Source organism: Nicotiana tabacum, chromosome 20 (genome assembly GCF_000715075.1).
Source record: "Nicotiana tabacum cultivar K326 chromosome 20, ASM71507v2, whole genome shotgun sequence".
In the NCBI taxonomy this organism is placed as follows: domain Eukaryota; kingdom Viridiplantae; phylum Streptophyta; class Magnoliopsida; order Solanales; family Solanaceae; genus Nicotiana; species Nicotiana tabacum.
In genome coordinates, this window is record NC_134099.1 from 69,353,322 (window position 1) to 69,361,963 (window position 8,642).

An 8,642-nucleotide genomic window follows, 5' to 3' on the forward strand; every position below is an offset into this window, starting at 1 on the left:
ATATTGAGTAAGAGGTTCCTTACCTTTATATAGAAAGAAAAACTCCAATTTGACCTTAAATTTCCATGAAATATCCCTCCAATGCTACCACAACAACAAAAAAGCGAAACTAGCGATCAATTAGTGTTTTTTGGCACTAGAATCACTTTAGAAGGATTGAAATCACCTAGGATTGATATTAAGAATATGAGGGAGTATTTACAGAACATAAACCCTTTAAAACAACCTCCCACACGAGCTAGAACGACACAAAAATGAGCAACAACAAGAAGAACAAGAGACTTACTAGCGCCACGGAATTCCCGACACTTGATTTGTGTTGTTTGCCCTTTTTTGGGGTCTTGAATCTTGAGAGAACCTTGAGAGGATGTTCCTAGGGTTCTAAGTCTGAAAATAGTGAGGATAAATGACTTAAAACGGGTTGGAGGCATCCTATATAGGTCCAAATATCTTAAACCGCCTTAGTGGGCCCCATAAAGAGGTGCTTGGCGCAGTCTCGCAAAAATGCGAATATCTCTCTACTCCGAGATCATATCGATGAAAGGTTTAATGAGTTGGAAACTAGACTCATAGATATTTAATTTAGTTGGTAGATCACCCCGTAATTCCTTGGAAATTAGGAGAAAAGATTAGAAACATTTGACCTAATGTTTAAGTAAAATTATGAACCTAAGTTGCGACAACTTTTGTCGACTTTTGTTTCATAACTCGTTTGACTTCAAGACTTATGATACGGATATAATATGATTAAAATACCTTAATAAATGACCTCTTAAGTGTATTAAGCACCGCTAGATTTACCTGAAAATACGAGTTACAACATCCTTGATTCATTTAACTTCTAATACTTGTTAATCACCCTGATACACTCTTGTATCACTTAAGACCAATAGGATTGACTTCTTATCTTCTCAAAGATAATTCCTTCTTGAATTTATGTTAATTAATATATGGCACGAACTAACACATGTGGATATGGGTTGTAACAGATCTAGCTCCTCAAGAAATTAAATCTGTGTTGTTAAAGAAATTTTGAGAAACTCTTACAAGGGGAGCTTTGACGTGGTATTTGCTGTTACCCGAGCATTCCATAGATTCCTTTGAAATGCTCGTGGATTCTTTTATTGAGGCCCACGTCGGGGCCAGAAAAGTACAGGCCCGAAAGGCTGATATATTCAGAAATGCATAAGGAGAGTCCGAGTTATTAAGGGAGTTTGTTACTCGATTCCAGAAGGAAAGAATGTTGCTCCCGACTGTCCAGGATGAATGGGTAGCTGAAGCATTCACCAAAGGATTGAATCCGAGAAGTTCAGACGCTTCCCAAAAATTGAAGGAAAGCCTGCTTGAGCTTCAAGCAACGATTTGGGCGGACGTCCACAACCTGTACGAGTCAAAAATAAGGATTGAAGATGATCAGGTTGGTTTTCCATTATTGACCAAAGGATGGGAGAAGAACAGAGAAAAGTCAAAGGATGATTACGACACTGACATACGAACTTCGAGGGGCCGATTTTTGCCCTATGAGTGGACTGAAGGCCATAGCAGAATCTTCCGGACAGTAGACAAGTTCACCGTTGATAGAAGGACCAATTGCGGTTGGAACAATAGATAGCTGCAGGATAAAAAAATTTCAGGGTCACGGAATTTTTCTTACCCTAGGTTATCGGAATACAAATTCAACATCAGTATAGTAGAATTGGTGTCAGCCGTGAGAAACATAAAAAAGGAACGGTTCCCCAGACCAATGGGATCTAATCCCGGATAGAGGGATCCTAACTTATGGTGTGAATACCATGGAACAAATGGCCACCGAATAGGGGACTGCTGACACCTACGGGAAGAAGTGACAACACTGTTGAAGAATGGTCACCTCAGAGAATTCTATATTAACCAAGCTAAGAACAATTATGGTTGGAACAGAGACAACACAGAACCCTCAAAAGTAGGAGAAGAACCCCACACCAATTGATCAGTATGATCTTTGGAGGGAATAAGACTAATGGGGTTACCTTTTCGGTAGAAAAGAAGACGAAAATATCAATACCTCATAGTAAAAGGCTCCGGGAAGACGATATCACTTTTACGGAGGAAGATGCAGATAGATTGCTGCTACCACACAACAATGCACTAGTAATTTCTTTAAATGTATTATATTTTAAGATTAAATATGTTTTAGTGGATTCAAGGAGTTCAACTAATATCATACAATAGAGAATACCGGAACAAGCTAAACTTAACGGAAGCATTATTCAGGCAACAAAGCTCCTTGCTGGATTCAACCTCGCGAGTGTGACAACCCAGAGAGAGATTTTGCTGCTCACAATCGCTGAATGAGTAATGAAAACAACTCTCTTCGAAGTTGTAGACGAGGACATGGGGTACAATATCATCCTAGGAAGGCCATGGTTACACAAGATGAAAGTTGCGCCTCCAACATATCACCGATTATTGAAATTTTCGACACCCGAGGGGATCAAGCAGATAAGAGGCGATCAACCGGTAGTAAGGGAGATGAATGCAATTTTGGTCTCTAGTAGCAAAGGAAAGGAGCGCGCGGTATAGTAATTACAAGAACTGACATCTGCCCTCGAACCAAAAGAATTTAGCCCGGGACAGAGGAATCAGAATAGTATCAGGTCCCAAGGTATTTTCAAGTTCTAGAAGAGATGGACGCAGTGAAGTCCATGTCGAAATAACTAGAGCAAGTTGCGTTGTTCGAAGAATTACAAGAAAGGAAATTCCATTTGGGAATAGGACTGCACCCGGAGCTCAGGTATGATTTTATTGAATTCCTTAAAATTAATGCCGATTATTTTGCATGGTCGCATGAGGATATGACAGGTATCTGATGTGCCGAAGAATTTCGGCACATTTCAATACAAATTGCTTAGATTTTAGCTTGTTTTGAATGCAATTATCTCCTTTACTTATGTAATTTTAGTGTTTTTGCAGTACATGAGTTTAAGGACCTAAGAGCATGGAAATGAAAGCAAAAAGCCACAAAAAGACAAGAAATGAGCAAAATGCAGCACAAAGGTAAAACTGCGGTGAAAGATGCGATCACAAATCCTACATGCGAGCCGCATAATGTGCAAAGGATCGCAAACCAAAACAGAATGTTGGCCAAAATCCAGTGCAAGAAATGCGGTCCAGAATTCCATCGCATAACAGGTTTGTGAACCGCATAATGGACCGCAAACTCATGGAGAGAAATGCTGATGGTGGAAATTGAGACGCAGAATGCGATCACATATCTGGAATGCGGACCGCAAATCCACAATGCGACGACGGCCTAGAAACTAGGGTTCTGAAGTGCGATGGGCATGAAAAGAATGCGGACCGCATGTCTGTTATGCGACAGAAATACGGTCACATATTTGACCTGAAAGGGTATTTTTGTCCGTTTTCTATCTCGACTTTTGACCCTCTATAAATAGATTTATTGTAATTTTGTGGGCTCATATTGTATGACTTTGAGACTACAATACAAGGCCTTAATATTCCTCTATTTTGGAAGCTTTTAGGTCAAGAATCTTTCACTTTGTAAGCTTTATGGCATTAAATACTCTATTCCTTTTGTATTTTAGCATGTGTAGCTAACTTTAAATACTAAGGTTGTGGACCCTAAATAGGTGTTTAACATTGAATATATATATATAATGGTTGATTGATATTTATTTACTTCTCATTCTTCATTTATTTTTGGTGGTTGTAAATATTAACAAGTGCCATTAAATTCTTACTTAGCTTGGGAAAGTGGGTTAGAATTTGGTAGAAGTAAATATCAAAGACTCAAGGCTTTAAACCTTATTTAATATAATCGCTTAGGAATAAGTGGGTTTTATTTGGCATATATTGATTGTTCTTAATTGCAACTCTTTTATATTTGGAAAAATCATAAAGAGGAAATACTACCCAATTATTGGAAAATATTGGGTAGTCATTTAGACATCATCTGCATATCAAAAGGACCTTCCATTAGAAATATATCATATTAACACTGATTGCATTACACTTCATTAAAGGGGACACAACCTTGGTTTCTTTAATCAAATTATTTACATTCTCAACTCGAAAATTAGCTATTACTTCAAACCAAAATCATTTCATACTCTTGTTACCATTAACTGAATAGAATTACGACTTTAGTCAAGTAACACACTATTTGATTAACCTTTTCACACCTATTCCCTGTAGGATTTGGCCCCAACCTTGTTGGGTTATTATATTTGACACCGACCGCCTTACACTATTTATTAAAGTGTAATTTGAGCGTATCAAATTTTGGCGCAGTTGTCGGGGAATACGGTTTTGAAATTACTAATTAGAGTGTGCTTTACTTTACGTCTTATTCTATTCCATCACACTTTGGTTGTTTTGCTTGGTGTTGATAGGAAAACATGTCCGAATATGGTGAAGACATAGAGGCAGAAATGGAAGAAAATCCTTTTGCGGACATCAAGGAGTACATTGAGGATACAAATGCTATTGTACCTCCACCGTTGGCGCTGCAACTTTCAAGGTGGAACATGGTTTAATCCTTATGCTCAAAGCGTAGGGGTTTTTCAGGAATTTCACTGATGATGATCCGACACAACATCTTAGGAACTTCTTGGGTGTGTGTGCAACACATAAGCAGAACAATGTCTATGATGATGCCCTAAGGTTGAGACACTTCAAGTACTCTCTATCTGGGAACGCAAGGAAATAACTTCAAAATCTGCCACCAAACTCCATTCATTCTTGGCCCGAACTTGTCCGAGCATTCTTATCTAAATGGTTCCCGCAAAGTAAGAAGTCTGAGCTCTGGGATAAAATCCTCTTTTTAAAGCAAGTACCGGGAGAACATCTACATGAGGCATGGAATCACTTCAAATTATATTTGGTGAGGTCTCCCAACCATGGTTTTCCGGATTCTATCTTGTTGGAAAATTCTATATGGGCTTGGATCCTATGAACCAATCTATAGCCAAGAATGCAGCTGACGGATCTTTGATGGACAAATCATTCGCAAGGGTGACACAAATACTAGACAAAATGGAAAAGCATAATCAAGCATGGCATTCTGAGGACACCACAGGTGGAATTACATATGGTTCTCCTTCCTTGAGCAACATGATCAAGGAAAATCAAGAGAGAGAGATCAAGTGATTACATGGCTTTCCACAAATGTCAATGTGTTGACAAAGATGTTCACCGAAAGCCAAACGAAGAAGGTAAATGTGGTTGAGGATCTGCAACCCATATCAAAGGAGGATTTTGAGGAAGAAAATTATGTCAACAACTATCAAGGAGGCTATCAAAGGCAACAATACCAAGGTCAAGGACAACAAAATCAATGGAGGCCAAACCCGCAAGGGCAAGGCCACCAACAATGGCGAAATGACCAAGGTGGCTCGATCCAAGAAATTGGAACAACAACAACAACAACAACTTCTCAAACCGGAGTTCAAACTCTTATGTTTCCCCAAAGGGTCAATATTCAAATCAAGGTTCCTCAAGTGAGTCTAAGTTGGAAAGTATGCTTGAACGGGTGTTGCAAAATCAAGAAAAATCCGAAACTTCTATGAGGAACATGACCGAGCTTGTTGGCTCCTATACCGCATCCATTCAAAAATTGGAGATGCAAATGAGAGACCTCTCTAGGGAACAAAATTCAAAGCAAAAGGGAACACTCCCTAGTGACACAATTACGAACCCAAAGGGTAGTGAGAGTGGCCGAACTTCTCATGTCATGGAAATTACTACTAGGAGTGGGAAGGTACTACAAGGAGAGGGTGAACAAGTGGTTGAGGTAGAAGAGTTCAAGAAAGGGGTTAAGGTTGAAGAGCCAAGTGTTGTCGAAATTGAGAAGATTTCGAAAGATGTGCAAGTGAAAAAAGAGAACTGGGAAGAGGTAAAGGAAAAGGTAAAAGAGACACCAAAAACTCTTCCACCTATTCCTAGACCTCCTCCTCTATTCCCTCAAAGACTCGCTAAGAAGGTTGATGATAGCAAACTCGAAAAGTTCTACGACATTCTCAAGCAATTATTGGTGAATATTGCATTTGTGGAAGCATTTCAAGAGATGCCGGGTTTTGCTAAGTATTTGAAAGATTTGATCACCAAGAAGAAAACCACCAAAAATGAAGTGGTGAATGTGACTCACCGGGTTAGTTCCATCATTGCAACATCCATTGTTCAAAAGAAAGAAGACCCGGGAGATTTCAACATTCCTTGTACCATTGGGTTACATACTTTTGCAAGAGCCCTTTGTGATAATGAAGCTAGCATCAACTTGATGCCTCTTACCATTTACAAGAAAGCAGGATTAGGTATGCCAAGGCCAACAAGTATGAGATTGCAAATGGCCGATCGTTCCATCAAACGACTGGTGGGAATTGTTGATGATGTACTTGTGAAGGTGGAAAAATTTCATTTACCCACCGACTTCGTAATCCTTGATTGTGCGGTTGACAAAGAGATCCCTATCATCTTGGGGAGACCATTCCTTGCCACTGGAAGAGCACTAATGGATTCAGAGCGGAATGAGATCAAATTCTGTGTAAATGATGAAGAGGTTACATTCCAAGCAAGAAACGGTATGAAACTACCGCATGAGCATGAAAGCATCTCGGTGATCGATGTTGTTGATGAAGTAGAGGATGCGGTTGAAATGAAAATGGAAGAACAATGCCTCAGCGAGGCACTGTCGGCTATTTTGGTGAACTTTGATGGTGAAGATATGGAGGGGTACATAGAATCGGTAAATGCATTGGAGAGGCTTGGGTCCTACACTTATGCTCCGGCAAAGCTCTCTCTCGACTTGGAGAATAGAGCCACTCCACCCGCAAAGCCTTCTATTATCGAACCTCCTCAACTAGAGCTCAAATCACTTCCACCACACTTGAGGCATAAATTTCTTGGCTCAAATGATACTTTACCGGTAATTATTTCTTCTTTGTTGAATGATGTGCAGGTAGAACAATTGTTGGAAGTCTTGAAGGAGCATAGGCAAGCCATTGTATGGACAATTACGGACATCCGTGGGATTCCTGCAGGAATTTGCGAGCACAAAATCCAACTGGAGGGTAAAACAAAACCAAGTATGGAACATCAACGACGGTTGAACCTGTCAATGCAAGAGGTGGTAAAGAAATTAATCATCAAATGGTTGGATGTCGGGGTAGTCTACCCTATTTCTGATAGTTCTTGGGTGAGTCCGGTGCAATGTGTGCTGAAAAAGGGAGGCATGACCATAATTGAAAATGAGAAAAATGTGCCCATCCCAACAATATAGGTGACCGGTTGGAGGGTGTGCATGGATTATCGGAAGCTCAACAATTCCACATGCAAAGACCATTTCCCTATGCCTTTTATTAATCAAATGCTTGATCGGCTAGCGGGAAGGTCATTCTATTGTTTCCTTGATGGATATTCCGGCTACAACTAAATCAACGTAGCATTGGAGGATCAAGAGAAGACGGCATTTACTTGCCCCTATGGAACTTTTGCCTTTAGCCGGATGCCATTTGGTTTATGCAATGCCCCGACTACTTTTCAAAGATGCATGATATCCATTTTCTCCGACATGGTAGAGGATTTTGTAGAAGTCTTCATGGATGACTTCTCGGTGGTAGGTAATTCTTTTGAGCATTGTCTTAACAATCTTAGACAAGTGCTTAAGAGATGTGAAGAGACCAACCTTGTGCTCAATTGGGAGAAATGTTATTTCATGGTGGATGAGGGCATCGTGTTAGGGCATATAATTTCAAAGCGTGGCATAGAGGTTGACCGGGGAAAGATCGAGATTATTTCTAAGCTTCCTCCACCTACTTCCGTTAAAGGTGTTCGAAGTTTCTTGGGGCATGCCGGATTCTATAGGCGTTTCATCAAGGATTTTTCCAAGATTGCAAATCCTATGTGCAAACTCCTTGAGAAAGATGCCAAATTTGTGTTTGATGAGAAATGCCTCAAAGCCTTTGAGGAATTGAAGCAAAGGCTCACCACGACACCTATTATTGTCCCACCCGATTGGTCTCTTCCATTCGAGCTCATATGTGACACCAGTGGTGTAGCTGTTGGAGGCAATGCTTGGCCAACATCACAACAAGGTTCTCCACCCGGTCTATTATGCAAGCAAGACACTCAATGGGGCGCAAATGAAACACACAGTAACTGAGCAAGAACTTCTTGACATTGTCTATGCCTTTGAGAAGTTCCGGGCTTATTTGTTGGGATCCAAGGTGATAGTGTACACAAATCATGTTGCTCTTCGCTATTTCATGGCAAAGAAGGATGCAAATCCTCGGTTGATTCGATGGGTCTTATTGTTTCAAGAATTTGACTTCGAGGTCAAGGATCACAAGGGAACTCAAAATCAAGTGGCAGATCATTTATCAAGGCTTGAAGAGGCAGGGAGACCAAAGGGAAATCTTGAAATCAGCGATGCATTCTCGGATGAATGTATATTGGCACTATCTAGCACTTTTGCTCCTTGGTATGCCGATATTACTAACTATTTGGTTAGTGACCTTATTCCTGATGGATTTGAATCCTATCAAAAGAGGAAGTTCTTGAGAGACTGTCGGCAATACTATTTGGAAGAACCATTCTTGTTTTGTGTTTGTGCTGACAATATTATCAGAAGGTGCATCCCAGAA

At 40.2% G+C, this 8,642-nt stretch overlaps 1 protein-coding gene across 1 annotated transcript; it reads left to right on the forward strand.

The window, feature by feature from the left end:
- The first annotated feature begins 5,575 nt into the window (after window positions 1-5,575).
- LOC142174405 (uncharacterized) lies at window positions 5,576-8,161 on the forward strand. The gene is made up of 3 exons (XM_075240192.1): window positions 5,576-6,133; window positions 6,188-7,070; window positions 7,443-8,161. Exons 1-3 carry the CDS (start codon window positions 5,576-5,578, stop codon window positions 8,159-8,161), a joined length of 2,160 nt encoding a protein of 719 aa, XP_075096293.1.
- The last annotated feature ends 481 nt before the right edge of the window (window positions 8,162-8,642 follow it).